At 37.2% G+C, this 14,258-nt stretch overlaps 1 protein-coding gene across 2 annotated transcripts in view; it reads left to right on the top strand.

The window, feature by feature from the left end:
* The first annotated feature begins 6,451 nt into the window (after positions 1–6,451).
* Positions 6,452–14,258, top strand: part of LOC103045667 (ephrin type-A receptor 5) — a 382,833-nt gene continuing 375,026 nt past the window's right edge. For both annotated transcript variants that reach the window (XR_007427358.1, XM_007254078.4), the window contains exon 1: positions 6,452–6,733. Coding sequence is in view for 1 of the 2 variants with exons in the window: in XM_007254078.4 (XP_007254140.2) it covers positions 6,640–6,733 (94 nt within the window). In the remaining variant the exon portion in view is untranslated. The remainder of the gene's footprint in view (positions 6,734–14,258) is intronic.

Here is a 14,258-nt window from a genome sequence, read left to right as displayed (position 1 = left end):
TATCTTCCTCTTGATTATATTTCAGAGGTTTTCAATTTGGTAAAATCAGTTATTTTTTCCAGAGCTGTATATTCTATATATATTGCATTTTGCAATTTTTTAAATTCTATATAAACAACAAATTTACTTTCTAGTTTTACTTGCTACGTTTTTTCTGTTCTTTGAAATGAGCAAAAGCAGAGCTAGTTTTCTCCAGCAGACAGATACAGTCTGAGCTTGAGTTCATGGAAGACTTTCAAAAGCTCCTCAGACTGGGCTTGTTTTTCACGCTGCTGAAAAGAGGGGCAACAATGAGGACATCAATCAGCATTATTCACCACTGCCACACTGTCAGCCTCTTTGTAACCAAGAACAAAATCTGGCAACGGCCACTGACCAGTGCGCTCAATCTGGTTAATGTTTATGGAAAAAGGGACAAAATCGCATTATGGCAGAAAAAAACACTGACAAAGAAACATTGACAGAATTATTGAAAGTGCGCAACAGTTACTCAGGGGAGGTTACAAAACAGCAAAGCAGGCCTTCAAATTAGACTGTCTGGTGGCTGCCATTTTTTACCCCAACATTGTGTTTGAAATTCAGGGCTAAAATGTGGCATGCTGGTTCTAATGATTTGCCTACCGACCTTTGAAGGCTTCTAGGTCAATTAAATCTTTGAAAACGGACCAAGAAAGTGACAAAAACCAGACAGATCAGAGCCAGAGTCCTTGAATTTGTTCCTGGATATAATAAAATATAATAAAACAAGCTCTGCATGCAGTTATGTCTCAAGTGTGGTCTGAAATGACACTGTTTCTGTCCTCAAGAGGGCTTAAAGAGCCCCCACTTCCCACACTGCTCTATAGATGAAGGTCTTAGCAGCTACTTTTGGGTAGTGTACCTCTTGGTGAGAGACATTGACCACTAGCAATGCCTTTACAAGTCAGTGAGCGCAAGCAGTGAGCACGGCGTTCTTGCATGGCTAAGATATGATTGGACGGCTGACTGTTGACTGTTGTCAGGGTTTTAATCAGTTAGTGTCACACCTGTATTTCCAACTGCCAAGATAGAAAAAACACCAGATATTTGCTTAAACACACCTCGTTCCAGACCTCCACATCCATCAGTGTAGATTTATTCATAAACTCCGAAACTATTTTAACAGCGCGGGCACAAGGCATGAAAATAGACTGTTGACAGGGTGTAAGATAGCAATGAGCTTTGCAACGCGCCTTGTGAAAGGTGTACGATAGGGCCCATTATGAGTAATTAATTAATCATTGCACTGTTTGTGGAAACCGAACTGTGTTTCCATAGCAATTATTGTCTACCCCACTGTCCTCTATAACTCTGTTGCATAACTTCTTTGTTGGGTGGCATACCAACATTAAGCACATCATTGTGTAAAAACAATAGCTACTTTTTCGGGTAGTGTACCCCTTGGTGAGAGATCGTTGACTTCTAGACATGCCTTTACAATGCATTTAATGCATTGTAAAGAGTGATCACATCATGGAGTCATTACTACTAAAACTATATGATGTTTACTGAAGAATTCAAGCTCTGTTTGGCATCTGATGACAACCAGGTATGGAGTATGGAGTTCTTGTGGTGAGAACTTTACTGTTGGGAAGCGACACATTGCCCCAACTGCTGGTGTGTTGATCTGGGGATCCATTGTGTACAACATTCAGCCACCCCTAGTAATGATATGAGGGACATTACACTGTAAGACCGGATAAGATGAATTTACTTTAAAAAATTGAGGAAACCGGTTGTCTTACAAACGTTAAGTAATGGGTAATGAAAACTTAGAACATCCATAACTTAAAACATCAAGTTATTACAACTAAAAGGGGAACTTGATTGATTTATTTGTAAGGTAACCCAGGGGGAATCACTACACACTGATGGTGAGTGTTAGACAGAAACTGTTGGACACACCCAGTATGCAAATAGATTGTAGCAGAAGCCAATGGAAAAGAAGCTGCCAAATGCAACAGACTAAACTCAGTTATTATAAGTTGGTTCAACTCAAAGATCTCAGTTTGAATGTATAATATGTGCCCACAAATGTTCAACTAACTCAAAATAGTTGAGTATTGTTTAGAAATATACAATTTTATGTAAAACAGACTTAAATCATTTGAGTTCAAACAACTCTCTTTTATTTATAACCTCTTTTATTGGCAGAGCTTCTAATTGGCAATTTTTCAGCAGGATAATGCTCATCCACACACAGCAAGAGTTTACCAGGAATGTCTCAGGTTGCCAGATTCATCCCCATTTGTACAGATTTGTACAGTTTTCCCCAAATAAACTCATGCTTTCACTAATACTAATGCTGTAATCACCTCCATATACAGTGTCACCATATTATCCCATATGTTTTTCTTCAAATGTATTAATTATTGTCTAGTTTCCAAAGCAATTGTTCCCCATTGTCCTCTCCAACTCTGTTGCATACCTTCGCTGTAGGGTGGCATACCAACATTAAGCACATAATTGTGTCAAAACAATAGCTCCCCAAAACCCTGCCCATTCTTCCCTCCTCTTTCTGCACTTTTGACCGAGAGCGCTGGGCCATGCTTAGCAGCTTATCAGTAGCGACAGCACGGTTGTAGCTGCCCACGCCAAGGCTTCTGTCTGCCCAAGGTGACATGGACCCCGCAGATTTGGGATGTGCTGAGGTTCGTCCTGGGCTGCAGGCCGTGACAAATCCGGTCCATCTTTTCATTCTGCTATTCTGCTGCCGTCTAGGTCTGTAGACTTTTTGGATATGCCTAATGCTCTGAGCTTTGAAGCTCTGTGGAGGCGGCCTAGGCTGACCTGCGAGTGGACGGATGTACCCGGCACAAGGTCTGTGAATAGGGGTGAAATCAGGGGAAGATTAGAGTGCTGTGGCCTTGTCTAGCACAGATAAAAAAAAAAAGTACTCGTCATTCCTCTGAAGCAGTGCTTCTTGTCTTGGTCTTGGTGGTTTTAGGAAAGGTCTTTCCTAGATAACAAGATAACATATTGTGTAGCCTATGTATGGGTAACCCAACTGGGAACCAAAAATAATTTCCACAAGTTCCTTGGAGGCCTTGTGGTAAGGACTTTTATCCTGTCTTTGATGTGGAGTGATATACTGTGCCAACTGCTGGCACAATGGTCTTGAGAGCCTTCACATACGACAATGGGTTACCCCAAGTAGTGATACGAATTGGAATTGAACCTCAGTCTCTCACATGATACGGTAGCTCACTGGCAGGAGATGGTGTTATCCACTTTGCCAGACTAACACCAATAATTTCATTATGTCATTTGCTTCATTTAGGATTAGGATCCATTAAGGGACGCCCCATTGCTTTTACATTTAAATACAATACACAGCTCTGGAAAAAAAAAAAATCTATCAATATTTGGTGGAATAACCTTGGATATTAGTCTCTAGTTTTAGTTTTTTTGCGTCTTGGCATGCTCTCCTGCACCAGTCTTACACACTGCTTTTGGATAACTTTATGCCTGGTGCAAAAAGTCAAGCAGTTCAGCTTGGTTCGATGGCTTGTGGTCATCCATCTTCCTCTTGATTATATTCCAGAGCTTTTCAATTTGATAAAATCCAAAGAAAAATCTAAGAAACCCATCATTTTTAAGTCTCTAAGTACTTATGTCCCTGTCGAGAGGAACTGCCAATAGAATAGGACTATCTAAATTAGTTAAACATGAAACTATTGGCACTGTGAACATATTGGCACAATTCTATAAGGTTCTACCACATAATCACTTCGAAAAACTGTCTTTAAAGACTGTAATTCAGTGTAATTCAATGATCCCAATGAGTCAATCTAAAGATTTGAGTGCATCTTCTGGTCAGATGGATTTCAGAGCAACATGCAACAGCGCTGCAAGATCCAGCGCTCGCACACTAACTGAGAGATGCGATGCTTAATTTTTTAGAGCCCTCCCCCCTCCCTCCTGTCTCGGCTGATGTCTGAGGCCAAAGCCACTGCTGTGATCCTTTAGCTTGTCAGCTTCAAACTCAGGAGTTCAAATGGGAAGAGGCGATTCCTGCTGGCTGGTGTGTTCCTCCTCCAGCGTCTGGTGAATGAGTGCAAGCTTTGAAGAGCGTGGGAGGTGTCGAGAGGGCAAGGCGCGGGAATATGTAGCATCATCACTCAGATGAAAGAGACGGAGCTGCTCTGCTCAACTGGAGGCAGAAGAGGCAGTCAGACAGAGCTTCTTCGCGAAGCACCTTCAGAGTGGGAGCTCTGGTTCTGGATCGGGTTCTGATTTCGCATGCATAAGAGTCGTCAGATCAGGGTGAACCAGGGAAAACCTGCTCTACAGAACATTCACCTTTATTTTACAGCTTTTTACATTTTTGCCCTGTGCACTGTTAGCAGACCACTTAGAGCAGGGGTTGGCAATATCTGGCCCTGTGAGGTTGTTTGAACTATAATGAATGATAATGAAAAAAATAAATAAAATAAAATGCTTCTCTGGAGAGCTTTTGATTACATTCCTCCCCTGTCTCTCTGTGGTGCTCGACATGACTTTAGTTTCCACCTGTTCTCGTCTTTCCGCGCCTTCTTGGGCTTTCTATCTTCTTATAAGGGCGTTTTTTTCCTGGTCGTGTCCCAATTCACTAGCCAAGGTAGCGATAGTGTATTGGACTATGACCCTGACAACACAGGTTCGATCCTGCGCGAGGAACAGTGTGTTTATTTATTTATTCTTTCCTTCCTTTCTTCCTGGGTTTACCTGCTTTGAGATCCACTATTCTGTAATTAGGTTCAACAACCCTACTTTTTTGTAGCACTCCATCCCATTACACTTCATTTTCCAAAACAGAATTTTTTTGTGGCCCGCCACGTAATGGCTTGGAAAAAAATCTGGCCCGCGGCCAAACTCCTGACTTAGACCATCGATTATACAATCATGATAATATTTATTATGATAAACACGATAAATTAACAGATTAGCAACTTCTAATAGGCTGCACTACTATAGTACCTTCATTGATAAAAAATAAGACATTCAGATTCAGACAGATATGGTCTGAATAGACACTGGGTCTTACCTGCCCAATAATAAGGCTCTCAGAGGCTACTTTTGAGTAGTGTACCTCCTGGTGAGAGATCAGAATGATCTTGGGAATCATCATATACAACAGTCAGTCAGTTAGTCCGTTTCTTCACTCTGTTTTATTCCCTGTACCTGTCAGTTTCTAATGTTATGACCCATCGGTCTATATGGAAACGAAGCTACTAAAATCATCCAATTTTTGGAACCAATTTTATTGTTTATAACGTCAAGAAAGCTGCAGCTGTCAGGCAAAAACCTTTTATCTCCAAAACAGCAAGTTTACAGGGAAAGTTTTTTTTTCTTAATTTTAATGGAAGTTGATGTACATAGCTTTTATTTGGAGTCATTTTTGAAACTTTTCTTTTGGTTCATTTATTATGAAATATGGACACAATGCGAAGAACAAATTGCAGAAACAATGTCAAAAAGTAAGAAAGTCAAAAACGGGGATACAAGATTTTTGAATGACAGCGGCTACATAGATTGAGGTTTTAGCTCAGTATATTTATGTTAAAGTTTTAAGGAGTGTTTCAGCTTGTATGGCTTTGTAAACATGACATCCAATCAAAACAATGGCAATTGACATACATTGTTCTTATTAAGGCACTTTTTTTATTAAAAAGATTTCTAATTGATAAAAAAGCTCAAAAGCATTTTTTTTTACAACACAAACAAACAAAACACATAAAACACACAATTATTAAAAAATATTACCAGATAAAAATAACTAGCAAACTAAAATGCAAGAAAATGTAGGATATTGTAAAATATATATTTTCATTTAATTGTTTATTCAATGTAATTTTATTTTATATATTTGCTTTTTTTTAGCACAGACTAACACAGCACATATTATAAAACGACTTTAGAGAAAATATTTAATGTTAAAAATAAAATGGAAATATTATATAAACTAATTAACTAACTACTAAAATAACTAATTAACTAACTAAAATGCAAGGAAATGTAGGAAATTGTAAATATATATATATGTATTTATTTTATTAATGTTATTTTATTTGATATGTTTTTACATTTTAGCACATTCTACACAGCACGCATTATAATACGAGTCAGTCAAAGTCAGTATGTTTATATGCAACATATTATATTACATTAGTTTTTTTTTTTTTGTTTGTTTTAAAAGTAGTAACTTCAGTCTGTTTGGATGGATTTGTAGTCTGACAGCTCGGCACGCTTTTTTCTATTTTCCCGCCCGTTTTCCTACAAACCCCGCCTCCTCTGCTGTGAACCTTCTTTGATTGGTGGATTAATCGCATACTCGCAAGCGATTCACCTATCAGCTCAGGAGGCAGGACTCTAACAGCTAATCATAGCAGAGGAGGCGTGGTCTGTTCCTGAAACGGGCGGGAATAGAAGATGAGCGCGCGCGGTGGAGCTGGGTGAAGCGCTCAGTCTCCGGTAGCCGCGCGCTCGACCGACCGCCTTCAGATGCGCCTCAGTTTCAGCACAGCGAGCCGCACACACGCTAATGCCTCCCGCCGCCGCGGCGCCCGCGCGCAGGATTTAGCGCCGAACACACGCGAGTCTGAGCCGGTTAGAGTGTGAGACTCAGGCAGCGGAGCGAGCATGCGGAGTTACAGCGGACCCGTCTGGGTGAAAGTATGGATTCTGGTCCTCAGCTTGGCGGCGTTGGAGACGCGGAGTATTCCCAGCAACGAGGGTAGGTTTAAAAACTGCTTATAAAATTATAAAACTATAAAAAACCCGCTATAAAACTGCTGTTCGGTTCTATCTGACATTCAACAGCTAGATTATCACCTTCTCAGGAACGTCCAACATCAGCTGAACCCTGATATCAGATCTAACATTGAATAAACGGTTATATTTTTTTGGTTGTGTTGCACCTTTTAAGGTTGTTGATGGAAAAGCCCTTAACAGCCCTTAAGCAACCTTTATTTAACATTACCAAAAAGGCATCAACTAGTGTTGACATTTTAACATTGAATAAACGTTCACGTTTTAGGTTGCATTATACCCTTTTAAGGTTGCTGATGGAAGAAAAGAAAAAGAAAAACGTAACAATCCTAAAACAACCTTAATTTAACATGGTCTCATCTGCATCCATTAGGGTTGACATTCTAACATTGAATTAACGTTTTAGAATGCATTACACCTTTCAAGGTTTCGGATTAAACCTTTTCCTTATAGACAATGCATTGAGTGGTGAAATTCTAATTCGAAACATCCCTTAAACAACAATTAGTGTTGACATTCTAACATTGAATGTACATTGCTTTTTGGGTAGCATTACACCTTTTAAGGTTGTGGATGGAAAAGCCCTATAACAACCCTTAAACAACCTTTATTTAACATTGTTTAATAGGCATTAATTAGTGTTGACATTCTAACATTAAATAAACGTTGCTTTTTTGGTTGCGTTATTGAATAAATGTTCATGTTTTAGGTTAATGATGGAAAAACAACCAATTAACAACCTTTATTTAACATTGCCTAATAGGTAATCGGTAATTAGTGTTGACATTCTAACATTGAATAAACGCTCATGTTTTAGGTTGCATTACACCTTTTAAGGTTGCTGATGGAAAAGCCCTTAACAACCCTTAAACAACATTTATTTGACATCGCCTAATAGGCATCATTTAGTGTTGGCATTCTAACATTGAAAAAAACGTTGCTTTTTTGGTTGCATTGCATCTTGCAATGTTTAAACAACATTTAAACAACCTTCAAACAACTTTTTTTGCCTTAAAGACATCGGTTAGTGTTGAAATTCTGACATTGAATCAACTCTCATTTAAAGGCTTTAAATGGTTGGGACACTTTTACACCCACAACTCAGATAGCAAAATAACATTGAATAAACGTTTTGTTTTTTGTTCGCATTACATTTTGCAAAGTTGATGCAGATTCAGCCATTCAAATCTTTAAATGAACATTTGCTCAGCGTTACTTAACCGATGCCTATTAGGCAATGTTAAATAAAGGTTGTTTATTGGTGGTTTTTCATCATTAGCCTTATGAAGTAAATGAAGTAATAAAATAATGGCGATGATATTGTTCTTTCTTTCTTTGAGAGTATTTTTTTAGGAACCCTTTAACGTTGCATTGACGTTACACACATTATCAGACGTTTTTTTGAATGGGTTTTTAACGTATTTAGCCATATATCATATCATGTGAATGGAAATATGCTTATTTGTGTTAAAAACCCCATTTAGACGAACGCCATACTTATAAAAACCCACCCCAACACCCCCTATATTTTTACATCTGATCACCTGTGTCAACCCCTATTAGCTAAGCTGTGGCTGTAAATGAACTCTGACAGGCATTAGTGTCTGTCTGCTGGTGTCTTCCTCAGGCTTTGCTGTGATTGTAATGAGTCAAGCATGTGCTTATTATCTGTAATAAACTCTACACTAACTCTATAGTTACTGTTAAACCTGCTGCTACTGTATATACTCTATTCCGCGTATATTATGCTAGTAATAATATGCAACACAAAGACGAATCAGCAGGCAGTGTGTATGTATGAATATCTGGATAACAGCTCTGGAAAAAAAATAAGAGACCACTTTAGTTTCTTAATCAGTTTCTCTGATATGTTTGAATAAAATGAACATTGTTGTTTTATTCTATAAACTACAGACAACATTTCTCCCAAATTCCAAATAAAAATATTGTCATGTAGAGGATTTATTTGCAGAAAAACGAAAAAGATGCAGAGCTTTCCGACCTCAAATAATGCAAAGAAAACAAGTTCATATTCATAAAGTTTTAAGAGTCCAGAAATCAATATTTGGTGGAATAATCCTGGTTTTTAATTGCATTTTGGCATGTTCTCCTCCACCAGTCTTACACACTGCTTTTGGATGACTTTATGCCTTTACTCTTGGTGCAAAAATTCAAGCAGTTCAGCTTGGTTTGATGGTTTGATGTCTTGTGATCATCCATCTTCCTCTTGATTATATTCTGGATTTTTTTTTAATTTGGTAAAAACTCATCATTTTAAGAGGACATTATTTTTTCCCAGAGCTATATATCTATATATGTAATTGACACACAAAATCCTTTTATCTCCAAATTACACACATAAAAAATGTTTCAGTGGAAGTTGATGACAAAAAAAGTAAATAAAAAGAAATTTTGTAGCGCTGTTGGTTAGTTAATTATGGCATTTGGACACAATGTAAGGAACATCTTTACTATTCTAATTATGTTAAAAAATGGCAAAAAAAATAAATAAATAAAAATAGGAAATTTACCAAACTAACAAGGGAAAAAATACAGAGCTGAACCCTTGTGTTTTCTTTATCAAACTACAGTATTTCTTTGTTAGAAATGCCTACAAAAGCTTTTCCAACAGCCAGTTCTTCAAAATATAGCTACGATGTCAAAAAAAGTTAATAAAAAGTAATTTTGGAGCACTGTTGGTTAGTTCATTATGGAATTTAGACACAATGTAAGGAACATCTTCACTATTCTAATTATGTAAAAAATGGCAAAATAAAAAAAATAAAAACCCAGGAAATTTAGCCAATTAACAAAGGGAAAAAATACAGAAAAATACAGTATTTTGAGTTTCTTTGTTAGAAATGCCTACAAAAGCTTTTCCAAAAGTTCTACAGTAGGGGTGGGAATCGTTTACTATCTCACGATTCGATTCGATTCCGATTTTGGGGGCCACGATTCGATTCAAAATCGATTTTTGATTCAAAACGATTTGAATTATAAAAATTTCTGCTTCTGGCTTATGAATCTTATTGAAAAAAAACCCTCCATAATATACACTGGTCCTGGAGCAGGTAATGTGTTACAAAAACAATAAAATGTGCAGGAATGTGGGTCCTCAGTGACAGAGGAATCACTGGGATATCACAATGACGTTAATGAACAATAAATAAATAATAAATAACACTGCTTTATTACCAGGCTACTAGCGGTGGTGTGTAGGTGACGCTGCTGGGCTGATGTGATGATAGCACTGGAGCGCTAAAGTTCAGGAGCAGCTGCTGATTAACTAGTTAATTTAAGGTCGTTGTATTTCTTCAGAAAGGGGGCAGGAGGTGGAGAAATTAATTCATATGGTCCATTCCTTAATTCCTCTGTGATGAGGAGCTGAAATTAGCTCTGATTAGCTTATTGTATTTTTCCGTTCCGCCTTAAATGCTGCAGCCCGCTGCCACCTGTAGCGTTATTTAAGGTGGAACTGGAAAGTTAGCTAGTTAGCTAGCTAACAGTTACTGAAACTAACTACTAGCGATCTTTTTTATGCTTGTTATGAAGCATTCTGCCATAAAACATTAAAACTACACGTTAATCTAAGGTAATATAGTGCTTGTTCTGCCATCTTACCGGTGATTCTCAAACACCTACGCTCTGTGTGTGTCTGGAAGATCTCCGTTTGAAAGGACAAGCGCTATCCCCAGGGTTGCCAGGTCCAACAAAAATACCCAGCCCAAAATCAGTCTAAAACCCGCCCCTCAGAATCGATTTTGGGACATTTTAAATCGATTCTGAATCGTAGTAAATGAGAATCAAGATTCTTATGTGAATCGATTTTTTGGCACACCTCTATTCTACAGTATATAGCTACAGTATATAGCTACAGTATAACCACAGCCTTTCCTAAAGAACCTGTGTAAGAGGCAGTTTATGTCAGTTTTTTATTCTAAGAAAAAAATGGACTGCATCATATATTGAATTGAAGGTTTGACCTTTTGTTTTTTTTAGTTTTTTTTTTTTAGTTTGAATGTTTTTTTAAGCCTTCTTTACTAAAGAACTGGTGAGGAACTCTGCTGAAGGCTGCTGTATATGTCAGTGTTAATATTATTTCTGCATTAAACACTGTAGTGGCGTCTTGCTTCAGAAACAGCTGACTGTGTGTAAGGTATGAAAATGCGTGTGAAATCTGGTAATCAGCAGTAAACACAGCCGAGTGAAGAGCGAGACAAAGACGCAGCCGCTCAGCACGCAGAGACCTGTTTCTGTCAGCGTGTGCCTCACACTGACATCTATGCATCATCTCTGGCATTACACAACCCATACAGTGTCCTCACATATGCTGAAAGAGAGAGACACAGAGAGAGAGAGAGAGAGAGAGAGAGAGAGAGAGAGAGAGAGAGAGAGAGAGAGAGAGAGATGCAGTGCTGCATTTTAAAATCGCTCATTTTAATAAACCACAGGACATGGGTCATCAAGTCACACTATTGTTGCAAGTGTGAGAACATTTCATAAAGAACTTTTAAATTGATTAAAAACTCAATTATACTCTCTGCTAAACACACAGGTCCTCATTCACCCATATTTCTTTAAAAATGTAAGAACATTATTAGGAATTACTTATTAGAAAGAAAGTTTATATTCATCACATTTTAAGAGTTCAGAAATCAATATTTGATTTCTGGTTTTTAATCACAGTTTTAATCACAGTTTTTGGCATGTTCTCCTCCACCAGTCTTACATACTGCTTTTGGATAACTTTAAACCTTTACTCCTGGTTCAAAAATGTAATCAGCTTCTTAGCTTTCCTGTAAAACTTTTCAGACCCCTTAATGTTTTCAGAATGTAAATGACCTATTTTACTACAGAGACAGGGTTTTTTGGATCATCTACACTTATAGCCATATATGAGTCAAGGCCTGTTAAGGGGTTTTAAAATTTTTGCTAATTAGCAAGTTTGCTAACGCATTGTCACACTGAAGTTGAATCAGATATTTTATTTAGATTTTTAAATCAGATGTCTGATCTTTCAAGGTGACTTTCCACACAGTTTCTTATGTAGTACTATGTAGTTTTTAAATCAGATTTGCATGTCTGGCCGTCACAAACATATCTTCATGGGTTGCTGTGGTAACGACGTGGGCATCCATAACTATGTACCCATGCTGTTGGACCCCCGCACTTCTGTCTGTCTGGATTTGACATGGTTGTTGTTTGAGATGCACATTGTTAGATAAAGACACTTTGCAATCCGATTTGAGTGGACAGAGCGTCCAGACTGATTTTTTTTCCTGTCAAAATGATAAAAAATAAACCTGAATACAATAAACTGATTTTGCACTATCACACTATCAGTTCAATCAACCTGGATACAATCTAGGTATGCAAATTAAATAAATAAAATTTTCTGTGCTGTTCTTTTGCTGTTCTCACTATAAAATAGGATACAATCTGGATAAAATGTAAATATGTAAAATCCGATTTTCTGTGATTTTTTTTTTGTCCAGAGGCAACACAAGTCAAGTTTATTTATATAGCACCTTTCATACACAGTGGTCATTAAAAGTGCTTTACAAATTTGAAAATACAAAGAGAAGTCAAATTACAAAAACATGTTACAATACAAATGGAAATAAAATAATAAAACATGATTAAAACAAAGAGAAGTCAAATTAAAAACTATAGAAAATCAACCCAAATACAATCTGGATTCAATCTTGAGATGTAAAAATGACATTTTATATGCTGTTCTTCTGCTGTTCACACTATAAAATAGGATAAAATCTGGATAAACTGTAAGATATATAAAAATCCGGTTTTAGGTGTTTTTTGTGTCCAAACTATAGAAAATCAAACCAAATACATTCTGGATAAAATCTTGAGATGTTAAAAGTGACGTTTTATGTGCTGTAGTTATGTTGGTTACATTATAAAATAGGATAAAATCTAGATAAAGTGTAGATATGTAAAAATCTGATTTTCTGTGTTTTATTTCCTGTCCAAACCATAGAAAATCAAACCAAATAAGATCTGGATACATCTTAAGATGTAAAAAAAAAAAAAAAATTTTGCGTGCTGTTCTTTTGCTGTTCACACTATAAAATAGGATAAAATCTGGATAGAATGGAAATATGTAAAAATCTCGAGAAGTAAAATATCAGATTTGACATGCTTTTTTGCTGTTCAGACTATCAAAAATCAATCTGGATATAATTTAGGTATTCAGAAAATCCGATAGCATTTGTTTATTGCTGTCCACACTATCAAAAATCTAAATTAATCAAAAAAGTGTTTTTTGTAGTCTTTTTTCTGAAGAATGCATATCAGCACTGCCCAATCGCCAGCAGGCCTTCCAATCTGTGTAAACGTTTTTCTGACAGGTTTTCCAAACTGTTTTGGATGTCTTGGCTTAGCGTGAGGAAGATCTCCTCATATTATCTGATATAGAAGATAAAGAGTGCTGCTGTTGTTGTTTTGGTTCTTCTGCACAGTTAGCAGTTTGTGAGACAGGCGTAATGGATGTGATTTGTCATGTAGTCTAAATGCTTTCTCTTATAGAATATCTAAATATTCAAATGAGGCGTTGGAGTCAGCATATGGACGGTGTGTGACAGGTATGTGGAGAGGGTGATTGATGGCAGGCTTGACGGTGCCACAATGAATGGTGGGCCACAGGGGCGGCTGTGCTCCTCCGTTGGCGTTCACAATGCCACGGCAGATGAGGCGGGATAACAGTTTCTGCTATTTTCCTCCTGAAAGTCGGGACGGCTTCACCCCAGCAGAATTTTAACCAACTCTGTGATTCGCGGAGCCGTGACCTCTGCTCCAATCTGCCGCGCCCGTCGGAATGAGAGAGGACGAGGACGCAATTTGCATTTATTTGGATCTTTTGCTTGGATGCATTCCTCTGCACTGTGTACAGTTTATTCCAGGCAATCTGAACACGTATTCAGTCTCAGAATAACTCGAGAGGACCCTTACAACAACTCAGGAATCTTTACAGCTTTGAAATTGAAGAGTAAAGCAATAAATACAGTAAAATGAACGTTTCTAAAAACGATTTAACATTTTAATTGGTGCAAAACATCAATTAAAGACACACTGTAAAAAAAAAAACACTGTGAAACGTATACTGCTTACCTGCTGACAGGAATTATCTAGTAAATTGCTGTGGTAAATATTACAGTAACATTCTGTACATTTAACCACAATAACAAAACAAGAGTACTGTATATTATTAATAGGTTGATATACAGTATTTTTATCAAAGCAAATATTAAACTATTTTAAATGGCATGAATGCGTTCATTTTAACGCTGTAAATAACGAACAGTAAAATAATCATATACATAGGTTCTAAATAAATCTCTTTTTTTATGTTTTCATTTGGTAAAACTTTTATATTTTGTAAAACCGCAATACAAAAGAAAACATATTAGCACACAAAGAACCATATAAGCTGGCAAGAGTCGTACAAGCTATACCAAATTTAGCTAGTTAGC

The sequence above is a fragment of the Astyanax mexicanus genome, chromosome 20 (genome assembly GCF_023375975.1).
Source record: "Astyanax mexicanus isolate ESR-SI-001 chromosome 20, AstMex3_surface, whole genome shotgun sequence".
Classification (NCBI taxonomy): Eukaryota; Metazoa; Chordata; class Actinopteri; order Characiformes; family Acestrorhamphidae; genus Astyanax; species Astyanax mexicanus.
The sequence above is the reverse complement of the archived record's forward strand: the minus strand, read 5'-3'. Positions and strand labels throughout refer to the sequence as shown.